The 18,556-nt window shown below is 41.5% G+C and overlaps 4 protein-coding genes across 4 annotated transcripts; 2 read left to right on the forward strand and 2 right to left on the reverse strand.

The window, feature by feature from the left end:
* Window positions 1-678: 678 nt before the first annotated feature.
* On the forward strand, window positions 679-4,165 carry LOC144075284 (lymphoid enhancer-binding factor 1-like). Its single transcript, XM_077602162.1, has 8 exons — window positions 679-959; window positions 1,577-1,632; window positions 1,713-1,787; window positions 1,877-2,027; window positions 2,112-2,219; window positions 2,360-2,396; window positions 2,760-2,932; window positions 4,154-4,165. The coding sequence occupies exons 1-8, from the start codon at window positions 837-839 to the stop codon at window positions 4,163-4,165; spliced, it is 735 nt and encodes a 244-aa protein (XP_077458288.1). The 5' UTR covers window positions 679-836.
* A 2,895-nt stretch (window positions 4,166-7,060) lies between these two features.
* On the reverse strand, window positions 7,061-7,561 carry LOC144075121 (tumor necrosis factor ligand superfamily member 6-like; the record flags this gene model as incomplete). Its single annotated transcript, XM_077601886.1, has 1 exon — window positions 7,061-7,561. A coding segment is annotated over one exon (501 nt), but the record flags the coding sequence as incomplete, so codon positions are not given.
* A 383-nt stretch (window positions 7,562-7,944) lies between these two features.
* Window positions 7,945-13,438, forward strand: LOC144075285 (protein Hook homolog 1-like). Its single transcript, XM_077602163.1, has 13 exons — window positions 7,945-7,955; window positions 9,338-9,395; window positions 9,598-9,730; window positions 9,881-9,948; window positions 10,251-10,313; window positions 10,456-10,530; window positions 11,062-11,225; window positions 11,690-11,830; window positions 11,917-12,118; window positions 12,253-12,363; window positions 12,438-12,525; window positions 13,124-13,190; window positions 13,264-13,438. Exons 1-13 carry the CDS (start codon window positions 7,945-7,947, stop codon window positions 13,424-13,426), a joined length of 1,344 nt encoding a protein of 447 aa, XP_077458289.1. The 3' UTR covers window positions 13,427-13,438.
* Window positions 13,439-16,733: 3,295 nt separating this feature from the next.
* Window positions 16,734-18,019, reverse strand: LOC144075287 (tumor necrosis factor ligand superfamily member 6-like). Its single transcript, XM_077602164.1, has 2 exons — window positions 17,917-18,019; window positions 16,734-17,336 (listed from the first exon to the last, which is right to left on the reverse strand). The coding sequence occupies exons 1-2, from the start codon at window positions 18,017-18,019 to the stop codon at window positions 16,909-16,911; spliced, it is 531 nt and encodes a 176-aa protein (XP_077458290.1). The 3' UTR covers window positions 16,734-16,908.
* Between the last annotated feature and the right edge of the window lie 537 nt (window positions 18,020-18,556).

The following is an 18,556-nucleotide window of genomic DNA, read 5'->3' on the forward strand; positions in this document are numbered from 1 at the left end:
GTTTGTGAATACTTTCAAATGGTGTAAACTTGCTATTTGTTGTGTTTTGTCGACATAAACAAAGATAACCTGGCGGAAAACTAGCAGAGCTACGAGTGATGGGGGGTGGGCGCCATCTTAGGGTGGGCGCCATCTTAAGACGGTAAAGTATTACACTTTTTATTTTTCCCACTTTTCTTTTAATTTATCCGTTGATAAAATTCAACGGGGTGTTCATGTAAATATGACAATTAATATAATTCGATGTAACGATTTTGTTCAACTTAAAAATCGAGTGAAATGGTTCTCATTTTTTCCCGGCTTCCTATTGGACAAGCGCCATCAAACGCCGTGACGTATATGAAAGAGGTCAAAGAAAAGTGTTACCATGCTAACGTTATCAGTTGCAATTATAAAAATCCAAATATTTTCGATCTTCAAATAACATTTTGAACAAACGAGACAATGAATTATTTAATAAAAGTAGCCTAGGTAAAATACGTTTGTTTATATCACATCATAATTGTGTAGTCACCAACTTTTTTGGTTAATACACATTTTTCCATTAGTAAACTTGCATTAAAAAAGTGACTATAATCATTCTTAGACGATATAGAGAGATTTAAAAATGGTAACGTTATTTTTCCTTAGTGTCCAAAACTCAAATCGAATTTTAATGCGATGAGTTGATTCGCGAAGTGAATGGTTGAACGCGCCGTTCTAGTTGGGCGGGGTTTTTCACCCGTGACGTCACAGCGGCCTTCGCTCAACGGCTGCATCCATCATCAGTCCATCTTTGCCTGCGAAGCATTCGGGTCTCTGCAAGCAGCAAGAAAGAACAACTTATATTAAATCAAATGGAGTCCTTCGAAACTATTAACCAGCTTTGGTTGAGCTCCACCTTTGAGCTGATCGACTGGAATTTGACTTCTTCTCCAGATGCACTTGGGGAATTCACAACTTTTCCTGCCATGCAACAGGTAGGAGACCAAAATTATTATCATCCCAGTTTAATATTGTAGTTTAGATTTAGATCTTTTCCTAATAAATATGCTTAACTTTTTACTTTTGACAATAACTTCAGATGTCCGTAAAACTTTTCAGGTAAAAATATTTTTGTTCAGGCATCATGCTCTGCCAAGCTTTAACTGAAAATGCACCAATGGTTTTCTCTGCTAGATGCTCTTACTTTTACAAAATTACCACAATTGTCAAGAAATGGGAGTGTTTGGGCACAAGTGTTAAATTGCATGGGAAAAAAACATGCATGTTGCAAGTAATAGGCTCAAATAACAGCATTTAAACAACAGCTTTTACAACAATGTCAAGTAGTTAGATGGTAAAAATATTTTTGTTCAGGCATCATGCTCTGCCAAGCTTGAACTGAAAATGCACCAATGGTTTTCTCTGCTAGATGCTCTTACTTTTACAAAATTACCACAATTGTCAAGAAATGGGAGTGTTTGGGCACAAGTGTTAAATTGCATGGGAAAAAAACATGCATGTTGCAAGTAATAGGCTCAAATAACAGCATTTAAACAACAGCTTTTACAACAATGTCAAGTAGTTAGATGATATTAACTGTTTTTTTTTTCAGCAGAACACTGATGCTGGATTCTGGATTGGTCTTAAAAATATTGTTGAAGTCAGCACGTAAGTACCATTCTCACACACACACACACACACATACACATGCTTTATAACATGGCCTAATGTCAGTTGGTTTTGTGCAGCCAAGGGCAGGTGAACCAACCACACCCAGATTCCAACTATGGTGCTGATCCTCCGCAAAAGTCCTCATCAACCTTGTAAGATGTCTCAACCGTTCACCAAACATTTGCACTTTGGCAACACTCAGCCCAACTGACTTATTTTTGTGTTTGTATTTATTTATTAGGAAAAAGAGGACATCGGTGCGAGGCTCACCGGATTATATCAAGAAGCCCTTGAATGCCTTCATGCTTTATGCAAAGGAGAACCGGCCCATTTTGAAAATGCTTTATGAGAAAAAAGACAGCGCCAGCATTAACAAACTCTTGGGTCAGATGGTGAGTTTAACTGGCCATGCGGTGTCGTTGTTGCTGCTTGTGAACTTTTTGTGTGTGTTGACGCTCGTGTGGTTTTGTCCACAGTGGAAAACGCTTTCGCAAGGTGACAAACAGAAATATTTCGAGGAGGCGCAGCGCTTGAACGACGAGCACGCCATTATGTATCCCAACTGGTCGACCCGTGACAACTACGTAAGTTGAGAAACTGACCAACAACTTGTCATAGCTGATGTTTTTCATGGAATTTTCAATATTATTTATCATATCATTTCTATATTCAACACATTCACACTCCAGTCTGGTCTTGATTGTGTTTTGTTTTTATTTTCCAGGGCAAAACAAAGAAAAAGAAGTGTTGTCATGCGGCACGTAAGTTTCTTTCTTTCTTTCTTTTAATTCCTAAAATCCATTTAGGAGCTTATTATAAAAGTCACATGATTTGAGATAATAGTTGGTACATAAGAAAAGAAGAGTATTTGTGAGAAACCTGATGGAATTATGCCAATTATTCACTGCCAACTGATTGGACGTTTAGTGCTGTCAATGGCAGATAGTGAGTCAATACCCACGCTCAATCACGGGATAACCTGAGTTTAAAAATATATATATATATTTTTCTACTTCCAAAGGAAGATGTCGTTTTCTGACAACATTTTAAGGGTGGAAAAATGAACAATCAAGTCGTGCAATGTTATTGTTGTGGGTAGTAATTGTTGTTTGTTTTCTTCTCAGGGTGCACGAGCCAGCGCCCCGCTGCCACTTCGGTCGCTGCCTATCCGGTCTTTGCTCCTCCGGTTGCTGGCTATCCAGCGTCTCCTCCTCAAGTCAGTGTCTATCCAGTTTACGCCCATCCGGTGACTCCCTATCCAGCGTCTGCTCCAGTCACAAGTCCGGCTGACTATGCGGTCACTGCTCATCAAGTCGATGCCGATCCAGGCTTTGTCCAGCCGGTCACTGCCTATCCAGCATCTTTTCACCAAGTCGATGTCGATCCAGGCTTTGTCCAGCCGGTCACTGCCTATCCAGCATCTTTTCACCAAGTCGATGTCGATCCAGGCTTTGTCCAGCCGGTCACTGCCTATCCAGCATCTTTTCACCAAGTCGATGCCGATCTATTGGAAAAAATGTTTTATTTCTTCTAATTCGCCATCTATTAACAAAGTAACACATAACCAGTGGTTTAATAGTAATAAAATGTGTTTAATCTAACTAAAATTGGGCAGATTTCGCCGACGGGAGACAGAGACGTTTGGGGGGGGGTCGTTTTTTTTCCACGACAACGCACTCGTAAACGGAACAAACACATTCAAATTAACTTGGATTAATATATACAGACACTCAAACATACGTTTAATGTAACTTTACACAAAACTGAATTCTAATTTTGTTGTAATCTTTTGTTACCTTCGTTTTCCGGGTTGGTGGTTTGCCACGCCTCCACCCTCACGTTCGCTATCGATTGACTGTTTGCTGTTGTATTGCCTTCAAAATATTCCCAAAATGATGCACACAAATGTCCTCACAATAGGACAACGCACGACCACTTGCCAACGAGAAATAGTCTTTAAAGAACGATCGCGGGAGCTTCTTTCCTTAGAAAGAATAACAGGAAATACAATAGTTGAGCTTACCCACGTATTGATTGTGGGTAATGAAGTTTTATTCTGAGAAAGGTTGCCATTGCCTATGGGTGTTGTGTGCACGAGTATACTTCATTACCCAGAAAGCCCTCTTTTTGCCCGCGCATGCGCGTTGTGCGTTTCCTGGTCTTAGGAGAAACTCGTCTGAATTAATCGTTCCGTGCTCGTAAATATTGTTATACACGAAAGATATGCAAAAAAGACCTGGCTTGGTCGCATCACGAAATTTTGATCGCATGACGGGCGAATTATTCGATCGAAATTTCCGCCGTAAGACGAGAATTTTGTATGACGAGCGGTCGTATGACGAGGCACCACTGTACATGTTTAAATATGTATACATATGTATATATTATATATATAATAAATATAAATCAACTTTAACTGATGGTCATTGGAATTGACATACATACGTGTCATTGGAATTGACAGACGTGTTTAAAATGTTACAAAATTATCCATCTCACTTCTTGGGATGTTCCACAGCTAATCACGTGATCGAAAATTTGGCCTGATCAAGTCATTTAAAAAAATCATTTAAATAAAGAATTGATGTCATGTTTTGTTGGGTTTATAAGCAAGATTTATCAAACGCTTTTTATTTTTACTAGGATGAGCGGTATGAAAAATGAACGAGTTTCTTATTCCATTTATTTATTTATTTTCTCAAGTGATATTGATATTATAGGGATCGCCGAAAGGGTGCAAAGTTTCTTGATACTCACTTGAGACCCCCAAAACGTCCTTATACAGGAAGGAAATTGTGGTGCAAATTTTTAGAGATGAACCAAAAGAGACCACTTGTATTCCGACCTTCTTTCAGCATCCGTGCAAAGCAAAACCAAACGTGAAGACCATCCGACCCCAAAATACTGTGAATGTGCATTTACAAACTTTTGTCATCTACATGATCATCTTTGGACTTTTTGCGTTAATTCTATGCTAGGGTAGGGCTAACAGGAAATGGAAGTTGGATTGGTTATTTAATTAATGAAAATGTGATTGACACTTGGCACGGTCATGCCTTACTGAATCTTAGTACAGTGGTACCTCGAGATACGAGCTTAATCCGTTCCGGAACTGAGCTCGTATGACGAGGTTCTCGTAACTCGAACGAACGTTTCCCATTGAAATGAATGGGAAACAAATTAATTCGTTCCAACTATCTGAAGAAAACACCAAAAACAGGATATTGGATTGGAAAACATGTTTTATTTCTTATAATTCACCATCTATTAACAAAGTAATAAATAACGAGTGGTTTGATAGTAATAATGTGTTTAATAGGAGTAAAATTAGACACATTTCGCGGAGGGGAGAGAACAACACACACGGAGGCGGAGGGGGGGGGGACTGTTCGGGGTGACTTTCTCCACGGCAACATTGCACTCTTAAACGAACAAACAAATTTAAATTAACTTGGATAACTAAAAAAAACAGACACTCAACCTTTAATGTAACTTCAAACAAAACTAACTTCTAAATTAGTTGTAATCTTTTTTACCTTACTTAGTTCTACGGGTTGACACCACCTGGCCACTCCGCCGAAGTCTTCAAAACGAACGCATCAAGAGTTGTTTGTTTTTGTCTACCCTTCAAAATATTTCGATAATGTCGCATACAAATGTCATCATAATACGATGATGTGCGACCACTTGCCAGTTTGTCAGGGTGAATCGTTTCTATAAAATCCGAAACCTCTTGCTACTTCGCGAGCATGTCTTTGATATCTTTTGTAGCCGCCTCTTCCACCGCCTCCTCGCTACTAAGTTCTGGCAACAAATGTTCACGCTCCTGTAGGTCGATTAAATCCTGTGTCATGAGTTCTTCGTGGTGCTCGGCGATTAGGTCATTCACATCTGCCTCATCAAGTGCTCTTTCCAAAATTCACGAAGGGTTAGCTCTGTGTCATCTGTCACATCGAAGCATTTCTTGAATAAATTGTACACCAGTAGTGGCTTAATTTTACAGTCACCGCTGGCATTAGCACACAACGCTAGCGTTAAGCGGTCTTTCATAGGTTTGTGTCCCGGTAATGCCTTCTCTTCTGCCACGATGAATGTTCGCCTGGGCATTTTTTTCCAAAAAAGACCAGTTTCATCGCAGTTGAAAACTTGCTGGGAGTGTAATTTTCCTGGGCGATAATCAAGGCAAATGTCTTGATAAATTCCACCGCAGCTTTCGAATTGCATCTCGCCGCTTCTGCGTGTCGGATTGCAGAGTGTATTCCAGATCGTTTTTTAAATTTTTCGAACCAGCCATGACTCGCTTTAAATGTTTGTGAAGTTGTTGAAGGCTCTCCTTTCGTTGATATCAAATCTATGTAAATTCGGCTGGCTTTTTCACAAATGGTAGACTCGGCCAGGCTATCTCCTGCTAATTGTTTATCTTTTATTCACAATAAAAGAAGGTTCTCCATCTCGTCGTGAATGTCACTGCGCCGGTGGGAAATGATAGATAGTCCTTTGGTCGGCCTCTTCTCCTTAATTGCGTCCCTCTGCTTAAGGATGGAGGATATGGTTGACGTATTCCTCTCGTATTGCCGAGCGAGCTCGGTAACACGTACCCCACGCTCATGTTTTTCAATTATTTCGCGTTTCATGTCCATTGTCAACGGTCGCCTTTTCTTAGCAAAACTTTGCCGATCCATTGTAATACGTATTGTTTACCTGGTATGTAAATGTAGACCAAGTGGGGGGAAAACGGGTGTGGAAATGCAAAGTCCGCCCACCAGTGCTCGTAGACATATTTTTTACACGAAAGAGATGCAAAAACAAAAAAATGCCATGGCGACCTGGCTTGGTCGCATCATGAAATTTTGACCGCATCACGGGCGAATTATTCGATCGAAATTTCCCCCGTAAGACGAGCATTCCGTATGACGAACGGTCGTATGACGAGGTACCACTGTACTACTAATAGGGCAACATTTTTAAAGCCTTATTACTTGCACCCCTTTTTCATTTATTCAAATTGGTTATAGTTGTAAACAGGCTTCACTTTTACCCAATCCAGCAATTTATTCATTTTTACATTGATTTTACAGTACCTTTAATGTGTCTCACAATTTGATGTAATTTTGTAGTATAAAAAAACATTTGTGGATCACTTGAGGATTCTACAAATTCTTAGGCCCCTATTGTTAATTTTAAGCCAATTCAAGGAAGTTTTTTTGTCGAAAAAAGGTCACCATTAGAGAATCACGAAAAGAGTTTACATTTGATTTTGGGCTCTTTATTTATGTAGTAATGAAAATTGTGGCGACATGGTGAGAAGTGGTTAACACAAAGCTGTCTCCAGGCCGACCAGGTAGAATAAATAGAATGCTACACACGACATTAGTGTTAACGGTTTCCTTGACGACCGCGATGGCGTTCCCTGGCGTTGTGTTCGTCAGATCTTGTACAGCCCGAAAAAGTTGGCGTGGCTGGAGTGACTGAGATATTCCGGGTGCGACACGTTGACCAGCACACTTTGGTTCTGCCGCAGGTTCAGGGCCGACGCCAGGTAGCTGTCAGTGGTCCAGGCGTGCGGGGGCCCCCGCTCGTGGCGCTGAGAGCAGAAGCCCACCCGGTGGGCCTCCAGCAGGGCGCTGTCGTCACCCGACGGCGAGCGGAGGAACACGGTGTGGACGAAGGAGGACGTGGGCGAGCAGTGCTTGAAGATGAACTCCACCCGTGAGTAGACGTGGTAGAGTCCGCTCTGGTTGACGCGGAGGGCACCGTCCGACACCCGGTAGGCCACGCCTCCGCCGGTGAAGGCGCCGCTGATGCGCGAATCCCAGCGAAGCGTTTTGGGGAAGTGGCTCTTTTCAATTCGACCTGCGACACAAAAGAAACTTTTTGGATGGTAGAATGAAAGCAAATTTACCAGATAAAATGGGAAGCAATATTTTTTTCATGAAATTGGATCTTTTTTCTATAATTGTAAGTGAACATTTGTTTAATGAATCAAGGAAAGCTATTGCACAATGGAAAAAAGCTATCTACTATTACTAGCTACTACTGACAAACAGTTTTTGTTCTAAAGTAGAATTTACTTCATCAAAATTCTTCTAAGGCATTCATTAAGAAGCAGTGTGTGTCGCGCAGAGACCCTTCGTGGTTCACTGACGCTTGGCTTGCTCGTATCAAAACCGACGTGGATGACAACTGGAGGCTGAAGGTAAACTGTTTCTCCTATTCTTGCTACGCTAAGATGTCCAATCTACCTTTTTATAACCAAATATTAAAAAACACACCTATTAACCTACCAATGAGCAAAAATATAGAAACAAAATGTGTTATTTGTCAGCGTCAATGGCACTGAATGGATAAATATAGTATCTGATTTTGTGTGTGTCACAGCTGAACAACCTAAAGAAGATACCGTAATTACTCGAATATAACACGCAGGTTTTTGCAAAATAATTTATTCCAATAGTTGGGGGTGCGTGTTATAATCAAGAACTAAAATAAATTACAAATTTTCGATCGAAAAAAGCATTGTCAAACTCACTTGACGCACGGATTTGACGTCATCACGTAAAGACGACGCACGGATTTTACGTCATCTCGTAATTTCGATCGAAAATCGGAAAGCCGAGACCACCACTGCCCCCCTCTAGCCTCCTACTCGTCTCAGTTCACCCTCTCTCAGTTCAGTGTTATAATCAATAACTAAAATAAATTATAAATTTTCGATCGAAAAAAGCATTGTCAAACTCACTTGACGCACGGATTTTACGTCATCTCGTAAAGCCAATCGGATGATGTGTTGTGGGAGGAAGAGGAAGTTGACGCATACCGGCTGTAGCCAATCCATTCATTGCTTTCGTTTCCTGTATTTAAGTAGCGACGCGTCATCACACGTCGCCGCATCGTTCACTATCGTTGACTATCATTGACTGTTGTTAGCGGTTGCTAGCGGTCGCTAGCTGTCGTTATTCTGTTGCCTCTGTCCGTATGCGTGCCGCATGCGGCCACGTTTGTTTCCACGCCTTGGTTGATTCATTAAAGGACTCCGTATCACGCTGAATGCCTCGTCCTCTCCTGCTTCCTGCATTTGCACAACGCGGCGCGACCGTAACAGATGCCCCCGATCGCGCTGCGATGACCCAGCGACGCGGCGCGATCATAACAAGAGGACAGACAAAGAGAGAGAGGAATATCTGCAGAGACTATTTAAAGATTCTGATGCGGACTCATTTGAAGGATTCTAAAAAATAAATTTGTACTCTTGATGAACAGTTGTAGTTTAAACACATGAGTCTTTTCCATTGTGCATATGTTCAAATCATTTATTTATTCAAGTTGTATGTTCCTTTTCTTGTTTGAGAATGACAATAGATATTTGAATTAAAACATGATATTGTCAATTGAAATGTAGTCAATGTTCAAGGAAGTCTGAAAGGTATTGCAACATAACATGTCTACATGATATGTTTGTCCACTCTGTGTATCATCTATTGCCCTAAAATTCAAACGCATAACTCCCAACTGCACGACACTCGACACGCTCGTACCTGAAGATTTCTCTATCCGGTTTTGAACAAAACAATCGTGAAACGAAGAAAAAAAGGTAAGATTTCTGATTTTCGTCAGCGGGAAATTTTAGGTGCGCACTATATTCGAGTACTGCGTTTTTCCAGATTTTTTGGGCCCAAAGTTATACCTGCGTGTTATTTTCGAGTGCGCGTTATATTCGAGTAATTACGGTACTCCAAATGGTGTTGGAGTATTACAGCGAGGTAAGCGCCTCCTCATTTCGTTCGGATTCATGTGGCCAATGAGGCGCGTTGTGTTGTTAGCAAAAGGCACAAGAAAGAAAACAGTGTGCATTGTGGCTAAAAAAGCTCAGATCAAGTCTGGTATGCGCTTATGTGATCATATCACCGAGGCCAAAAAAGTAAACATTTTGTGGTAGTCGTAACTTGATGCACTTTGGACTAGGTCTTGGTCCAGGGACTTTCTGACTTCCCTCTGCCTGACGTGGCCTTGGCCGCCGAGGACTCGAACCCGGCGGAGCTGGGCAGGCTACTGCAGCTCGTATTGGGCTGCGCTGTCAGATGTGAGCGTAAGCAAGGTATAGGGCTAAGCCAATTGATGTAATATGGTATTTTTGTCAAAGGCTAAATATTTAAGTGCATTTTTTTTTCCAACATTCGCTACTTCATTCCACGGCCACGAAAGTAAAAGGAACAAAAAACAACTGAATGTGAATCCCTTTTAACAGAGTACATCCAAATCATCATGACGTTGGAGGAATCGGTGCAGCATGTCGTCATGGCGGCCATTCAGGAGGTTCGTGCTACATCTAATAAACTCTTATGTTTTGTAGTAAAAAAAAATAGTTTTAAATACAATTGCGACTAAAACTTTGCACTGATAAAATTGGAATATAAAATATTCCACACATAAATCCCTAAACTCGGAATTTACCGTAGTTGTTTTGGTCAACAATGTCTGGAAATGATTAATCGAAAAATAATTTTTGTTTTTGTCCTCTAATTGTCGATTAATCAAGGCGCTCCTAATATATTGTTCATTGAAGAAAATGGCGTTCTCGTATATGGGTGAAATGTTTAACTTTTTTTTTTAAACAGCTCTTACACAGAGAGACCGTGGCCCCCTTAGGAGGAGAGCTATCTGGAAACCTCGAACAGCAGGTCAGTACGATTAACTCCTTCGCTGCCAGAGCCTTTGAAGTTCAAATGTCACGGAAGTCTTTCAATTTCAACGCCAATGAGTTAAAGCACAAATGAGCATGCACTCATTCATACTCCGTTTGTCCCTGCCGCATGTGTTCAGCTCCGAAAAGCTCTGGAAGAAGTCACTTCGGAGAAAGAAGCGCTCGCGCAACGCTGCCAGGAGCTTGACCAGCAGGTGACTCCACTTCTTTTAAAGGACCCTCCCGCACACAAACACAGCGAGAGCACATGCACACTCGTCCGCGGGCCAGTGTAAACAAAATATTGCCTTTGTCTGGAGCTGCTGTGGCAGAAGGATTGTGAGCTTATATAGTCTGCCCAGCCACTTTGCGGTCATTCCGCTCAGCAGCGGGCACTGACTGACCAATCACTCTCGACAGATTCGGTTGTCGTTCCCTTTGCCGTCCCGCCGGACCGTCAGGTAAGCCCCACATGAGCGAAACTAATCCCCCGTGCTGTTTGGATGTTGACGCTAACTCGGCTAACGGGGGCTCCATTAAGGTTGCTACATGGACACGCTGTGTGATTTGAGTAATTTTAATTCAGTGGTTTTTCTGTACTACCCAGGCAAATGTGGGCTGACTAACTGCCAACTGAGTGTTTGTGCATGGATTAACTTGCACTCTGTTCACCACCGCCAGTCTTTTAAGAGTCTCGTTCTCCAAGGTTACTACCTGTGTTTTTCTTCTTGGAACTTCTTGATCAGGTGGCTGTTCTCCAAGAGGAACATAACAGCCTGCTCGCCGAGAACGACGTCCTCACCGACCGAGCCAATCAGTTGGAGACGTTTGACGACCCCAACACGCCGTCGGGCAGGAAGCACAGCCAGCTACAGCAACAGCTAGAAGTGCTCCAGGAGGAGAACTTCAGGTAGGTGACCGCTTACCAACTTGTGCCACTAGGCGGAGCCCAAAGCCAAGCATGAAGACCTTGGGGATCACTGAAGAAATGGGACATTTTACAAAACATGCAGTATCTGAACTCATTTACATTAAAACTCAGTTAAGAACAATAATTGTTATTCGTTTTTTAAGTCGTTTTAAAATACCAAATAAGTCTGGCGTATCACCTAATTGCATACAATTTTTCTCTTGTCCCGCTGTCCCCATAAACAAATGTACTCAAAAGTAAAACTATAAAAATGAGTTGAAATTAGAATTTTGTTTGGGGGGTTTTCTCTTTCTTTTTTTTCTCGTGACTGTCTTTTGTAACTGTGGGAACATTTGTTTTAATACACATACTATGTAGTGGAAAATCTGATAAATAAACGCTTTGATTCCTTTGAGCAAAAATGTGCTCCTATTGTGAACTGACCCTGAAAGTAATTTTGTCAGGCTGGAGGCCGCAAAGGACGACTACAGGATCCACTGCGAAGAGCTGGAGAAGCAGCTGGTGGAAGTCCAGCACCGCAACGACGAGTTGACCGGCCTGGCCGAGGAGTCCAGGTCACTCAAGGATGAGCTGGACGTACTGAGGTCTGTTAGCTTTTGCCCAAAAATGAGCAATATTATTTGGCTCACGGTTTCCCGCGCAAGTGAAAACATCTCATTTTGCCTTCTAGGAACTGTTCAGACCGAATGGTGATGCTGGAGGCTTCGGTGGAAACGTACAAGCGTAAACTGGACAACCTGGGGGACCTGAAGAGGCAGATGAAGCTCCTGGAGGAGAACAACACCATCTACATGCAGAACACCGTCAGCCTGGAAGAGGAACTGCGCAAGGCCAACGCCGCCCGGGCACAGCTGGAAACGTATAAGCGCCAGGTAGTCGGATGTATTTAAAAAAAAAAAAGAAAGTTTTGAGAATTATTTCTTTGTCCTTGATTTATTTTGAAAAGACAAAAAAATCAACAAAGGACCCCTGATTTGGTGTATTCTGGTTGTTTGCACCCCTTCAGGTCCAAGAGCTACACTTGAAGTTGTCAGACGAGGCAAGGCGAGCGGACAGTCACGACTTTGAAATGAAAAGGCTGGAAGAGAAATACGAACTGGTGACGAAGGAGAAAGAGGTGGGTCTCTCCAGGAACTGGGGAGGGTGTTGGGAAATGAGAGGAGCGTGAGTAACTTTTCCATCCACCTGCAGCGCATCATTGTGGAGAGAGACTCTCTGAAGGAACTCAATGAGGAGCTTCGGTGCACCCAAGCGCAACAGCACCAACTCTCCCAAGCCGGTAGGGTGCATTCAGAAAACTTTTGGGTCATTCCAGAATTGGTTGTCTTGGTCAACAAAAGAAATTGGAAAAATGAATTTTCTCTTGCATATATAATAATAATAATAATAATAATAATAATAATAATAATAATAATCGGACATAGGCCCCGTTCATGGTATTAATCAACTTTACCGGATAGATTAGCTAATTTTACAGATCTATTGTGAAATTTTCATGATTGGATTGATTTAGTTTTTATTTATAGTATAATTATAGTAAGAGGGTTGCGAAGCTATACCAATGTGCAATTTTTTCAAAGGAGTAGAAAAAAACTGTTCTTGTCTTGAGGACAAAGGGGAGAAAATTTACATTTTTAGGCCATGCTTCAGTCCTATTTGGTATTTTCAAACATATTTTCAAGCGTCCTTTCGTCTTAGTTTTTTAAGATTTGGTCTCCAAACGAGTAAATGCTATTTTAAGATTTCGTATGTGGGTTATTTCAATTTGGAAAGTGGAACATAAAATGTCCTCCAATTCTGAAATGCCCCTATAACGTTTTCCCGCGGTTGATCTTCAATTCTAAACCTCATCAGCGGTTCTCTCTGGTGTGCGGCAGGGATGCTGCATTCCACAAGCCCCAGTCACGATAACCTAGCAGCAGAACTGATCCCCGTCGAGCACAGGTGCAACAGTCCCATCAACACGTACGACGGCTGGCCGGTTAGCCCAACGCTGACTTTTGTGGTTGGCGCGTAGGGAGAAGTTCATCAGGCTTCAGCATGAGAACAGGATGCTTAGAGTGCAGCAGGAAGAGTTTGAGAGAGAGAAGATCGCATCTCTGCAGTCTCAGCTGGAGAACGCTCACAAGAGCCGCAGTCGATTGGACACGGAGAACAGGTTACCCCTCCTTGCAGCCTGATTATTTGTTCAGTGTCCTTACTCTGCCTTATTCCTACTTTCCCAAAGTGGAGGCGCAGCGCTTGAACGACGAGCACGCCATTATGTATCCCAACTGGTCGACCCGTGACAACTACGTAAGTTGAGAAACTGAGCAACAACTTGTCATAGCTGATGTTTTTCATGGAATTTTCAATATTATTTATCATATCATTTCTATAGTCAACATATTCACACTCCAGCCTGGTCTTGATTATGTTTTGTTTTTATTTTCCAGGGTAAAACAAAGAAAAAGAAGTGTTGTCATGCGGCACGTAAGTTTCTTTCTTTCTTTCTTTTAATTCTTAAAATCCATTTAGGAGCTTAATATAAAAGTCACATGATTTGAGATCATAGTTGGTACATAAGAAAAGAAGAGTATTTGTGAGAAACCTGATGGAATTATGCCAATTATTCACTGCCAACTGATTGGACGTCTAGTGCTGTCAATGGCAGATAGTGAGTTAATACCCACGCTCAATCACGGGATAACCTACATTTATTTATTTTTTTCAACTTCCAAAGGAAGATGTCGTTTTCTGACAACATTTTAAGGGTGGAAAAATGAACAATCAAGTCGTGCAATGTTATTGTTGTGGGTAGTAATTGTTGTTTGTTTTCTTCTCAGGGTGCACGAGCCAGCGCCCCGCTGCCACTTCGGTCGCTGCCTATCCGGTCTTTGCTCCTCCGGTTGCTGGCTATCCAGCGTCTCCTCCTCAAGTCAGTGTCTATCCAGTTTACGCCCATCCGGTGACTCCCTATCCAGCGTCTGCTCCAGTCACAAGTCCGGCTGACTATGCGGTCACTGCTCATCAAGTCGATGCCGATCCAGGCTTTGTCCAGCCGGTCACTGCCTATCCAGCATCTTTTCACCAAGTCGATGTCGATCCAGGCTTTGTCCAGCCGGTCACTGCCTATCCAGCATCTTTTCACCAAGTCGATGTCGATCCAGGCTTTGTCCAGCCGGTCACTGCCTATCCAGCATCTTTTCACCAAGTCGATGCTGATCTATTGGAAAAAATGTTTTATTTCTTCTAATTCGCCATCTATTAACAAAGTAACACATAACCAGTGGTTTAATAGTAATAAAATGTGTTTAATCTAACTAAAATTGGGCAGATTTCGCCGACGGGAGACAGAGACGTTTGGGGGGGGGTCGTTTTTTTTCCACGACAACGCACTCGTAAACGGAACAAACACATTCAAATTAACTTGGATTAATATATACAGACACTCAAACATACGTTTAATGTAACTTTACACAAAACTGAATTCTAATTTTGTTGTAATCTTTTGTTACCTTCGTTTTCCGGGTTGGTGGTTTGCCACGCCTCCACCCTCACGTTCGCTATCGATTGACTGTTTGCTGTTGTATTGCCTTCAAAATATTCCCAAAATGATGCACACAAATGTCCTCACAATAGGACAACGCACGACCACTTGCCAACGAGAAATAGTCTTTAAAGAACGATCGCGGGAGCTTCTTTCCTTAGAAAGAATAACAGGAAATACAATAGTTGAGCTTACCCACGTATTGATTGTGGGTAATGAAGTTTTATTCTGAGAAAGGTTGCCATTGCCTATGGGTGTTGTGTACACGAGTATACTTCATTACCCAGAAAGCCCTCTTTTTGCCCGCACATCCGCGTTGTGCGTTTCCTGGTCGTACGAGAAACTCGTCTGAATTAATTGTTCCGTGCTCGTAAATATTGTTATACACGAAAGATATGCAAAAAAGACCTGGCTTGGTCGCATCACGAAATTTTAATCGCATGACGGGCGAATTATTCGATCGAAATTTCCGCCGTAAGACGAGAATTTTGTATGACGAGCGGTCGTATGACGAGGCACCACTGTACATGTTTAAATATGTATACATATGTATATATTATATATATAATAAATATAAATCAACTTTAACTGATGGTCATTGGAATTGACATACATACGTGTCATTGGAATTGACAGACGTGTTTAAAATGTTACAAAATTATCCATCTCACTTCTTGGGATGTTCCACAGCTAATCACGTGATCGAAAATTTGGCCTGATCAAGTCATTTAAAAAAATCATTTAAATAAAGAATTGATGTCATGTTTTGTTGGGTTTATAAGCAAGATTTATCAAACGCTTTTTATTTTTACTAGGATGAGCGGTATGAAAAATGAACGAGTTTCTTATTCCATTTATTTATTAATTTTCTCAAGTGATATTGATATTATAGGGATCGCCGAAAGGGTGCAAAGTTTCTTGATACTCACTTGAGACCCCCAAAACGTCCTTATACAGGAAGGAAATTGTGGTGCAAATTTTTAGAGGTGCACCAAAAGAGACCACTTGTATTCCGACCTTCTTTCAGCATGCGTGCAAAGCAAAACCAAACGTGAAGACCATCCGACCCCAAAATACTGTGAATGTGCATTTACAAACTTTTGTCATCTACATGATCATCTTTGGACTTTTTGCGTTAATTCTATGCTAGGGTAGGGCTAACAGGAAATGGAAGTTGGATTGGTTATTAAATTAATGAAAGTGTGATTGACACTTGGCACGGTCATGCCTTACTGAACCTTAGTACTACTAATAGGGCAACATTTTTAAAGCCTTATTACTTGCACCCCTTTTTCATTTATTCAAATTGGTTATAGTTGTAAACAGGCTTCACTTTTACCCAATCCAGCAATTTATTCATTTTTACATTGAGTTTATAGTACCTTTAATGTGTCTCACAATTTGATGTAATTTTGTAGTATCAAAAAACAATTTGAGGATCACTTGAGGATTCTACAAATTCTTAGGCCCCTATTGTTAATTTTAAGCCAATTCAAGGAAGTTTTTTTTGTCGAAAAAAGGTCCCCATAGAGCAGAGGTCGGGAACCTTTTTGACGAAGAGAGCCACAAACAATTCATATTTTCAAATGTTATTCCTTGTGAGCCATACTACAAATTTAAAAGTCAAAATACATACATGTAAACGAGTGCCTTTTTTGTAATTTCACCACTTTTAAAGTGGAAAAAACTGATTTTTTTAAAAAAGATTCTTATGCTGTTGCAAATCAATGAGAGGGTGCATTCTAGAAGAGTCTACTGCAAAAAAATAAAGATTAAAGCAAAAAAAAAGAAGATTAAAGCAGTTCTAAACGTAATATCTCAGTTCTGTCACCAGCGATTTCCATATTTTAGCTCACAGGTTAGCAAAGAGCCAGATGCACCCATCAAAAGAGCCACATGTGGCTCCCGAGCCATAGGTTCCCTACCCCTGCTATAGAGAAACACGAAAAGAGTTCACATTTGATTTTGGGCTCTTTATTTATGTAGTAATGAAAATAGTGGCGACATGGTGAGAAGTGGTTAACACAAAGCTGTCTCCAGGCCGACCAGGTAGAATAAATAGAATGCTACACACGACATTAGTGTTAACGGTTTCCTTGACGACCGCGATGGCGTTCCCTGGCGTTGTGTCCGTCAGATCTTGTACAGCCCGAAAAAGTTGGCGTGGCTGGAGTGACTGAGATATTCCGGGTGCGACACGTTGACCAGCACACTTTGGTTCTGCCGCAGGTTCAGGGCCGACGCCAGGTAGCTGTCAGTGGTCCAGGCGTGCGGGGGCCCCCGCTCGTGGCGCTGAGAGCAGAAGCCCACCCGGTGGGCCTCCAGCAGGGCGCTGTCGTCACCCGACGGCGAGCGGAGGAACACGGTGTGGACGAAGGAGGACGTGGGCGAGCAGTGCTTGAAGATGAACTCCACCCGTGAGTAGACGTGGTAGAGTCCGCTCTGGTTGACGCGGAGGGCACCGTCCGACACCCGGTAGGCCACGCCTCCGCCGGTGAAGGCGCCGCTGATGCGCGAATCCCAGCGAAGCGTTTTGGGGAAGTGGCTCTTTTCAATTCGACCTGCGACACAAAAGAAACTTTTTGGATGGTAGAATGAAAGCAAATTTACCAGATAAAATGGGAAGCAATATTTTTTTAATGAAATTTGATCTTTTTTTTCTATAATTGTAAGTTAACATTTGTTTAATGAATCAAGGAAAACTATTGTACAATGGATAAAAAAGTGTTGATTTGATTAGGATTTTTATTTAGATTTTTTTTAACAAAATGTAAATGTTTTAAAATTATTTTAAAAAATATATATTTTCACATTGGACATGTTTAGAAAAAATATGAAATAGAACAGGTCCACCAAAAAAGAAAATATACAAAATGAATTTTAGTTTAGAAAAATGCAAAAAAGTATTTGTTGTTTTCTCCCCAAATTATACAAGTTCTTCAAGTATACATCCTAATATTTTGTTCTCGAAAAGTGTTCTTTTTTAAAAAAAAAATGGGATTAATGAATAATTCTCTAACCTTTCAAAAAAATATTAAATGAAGTGAAAAAAGGTTTTTAATATTTTTCTATAAAGTCTAAAAAAAATGCAGAAATAGTTTGTGTGGGAGCTTTCAGCCATATTTTAAAGAAACACTTTACCTATGACATGCGCTGCGGTCCTTTCCAACTCTTTCTTCTTTTTGTCATCTTTGTTCCGTCCGGTTTCATCCTTGAAACCTTGAAGACAGACAGCGCATTGCATTTCATCCTTTTGTAAGTGTAATATATTGATAATGATAGTTGCCTCGGGTTATGGAAGAGTGTGTAACCACGCCCCTGGAGCCGTGGGGTAGCACAGCGTAACCCGGAAGTAGTAGTGTTGTGTGTCCGGTTTGGGTGTGTGTATGTTGTTGGAGAGTGGGCAATAAAGAGCTACACGTGTTTTACCCTGGGCTCCGCCGTCTATTACTGTTATGGATATATTAACAGTTATATAACCTGCAAAGTTATTACAGTGGCGACGAGGATGGGATCCCTTTCCATGCGGTAGGGATTAAAAGTTTCGGACGAAGAGATTAAGGCGTTACAAGGAGGTAACGTGACTTTGCAGACTAGCATTAGCACGAGTGCTAAGCTAACGGCGGCGCTGCATCATGGCCAGATTCCTGGGAAATCTCGGCGAATACGAGGCAGTTAAAGAAGATTTTGAATCTTACTTGGAACGTTTTGAGCAATGGATGATCATCAACGAAGTGGAGGAAGGTAAAAAAACCAACGTGTTCCTGTCTATAATTGGTGC

Source organism: Stigmatopora argus, chromosome 6, assembly GCF_051989625.1.
Source record: "Stigmatopora argus isolate UIUO_Sarg chromosome 6, RoL_Sarg_1.0, whole genome shotgun sequence".
NCBI lineage: Eukaryota > Metazoa > Chordata > Actinopteri > Syngnathiformes > Syngnathidae > Stigmatopora > Stigmatopora argus.

Bases quoted from the DNA above. Each gene is read 5' to 3' on its own strand.
- LOC144075284 (XM_077602162.1), top strand. From the start codon at position 837: ATGGAGTCCTTCGAAACTATTAACCAGCTTTGGTTGAGCTCCACCTTT. The intron at 1,633-1,712 runs GTAAGTACCATT...GGTTTTGTGCAG, and splicing joins AATATTGTTGAAGTCAGCAC to CCAAGGGCAGGTGAACCAAC. The intron at 2,397-2,759 runs GTAAGTTTCTTT...TTTTCTTCTCAG, and splicing joins GAAGTGTTGTCATGCGGCAC to GGTGCACGAGCCAGCGCCCC.
- LOC144075285 (XM_077602163.1), top strand. The intron at 9,396-9,597 runs GTAAGCGCCTCC...ACTTTGGACTAG, and splicing joins TGTTGGAGTATTACAGCGAG to GTCTTGGTCCAGGGACTTTC. The intron at 10,314-10,455 runs GTCAGTACGATT...GCATGTGTTCAG, and splicing joins CTGGAAACCTCGAACAGCAG to CTCCGAAAAGCTCTGGAAGA.
- LOC144075287 (XM_077602164.1), bottom strand. From the start codon at position 18,019: ATGCAATGCGCTGTCTGTCTTCAAGGTTTCAAGGATGAAACCGGACGG. The intron at 17,337-17,916 runs GTAAAGTGTTTC...TTTGTGTCGCAG, and splicing joins GACCGCAGCGCATGTCATAG to GTCGAATTGAAAAGAGCCAC.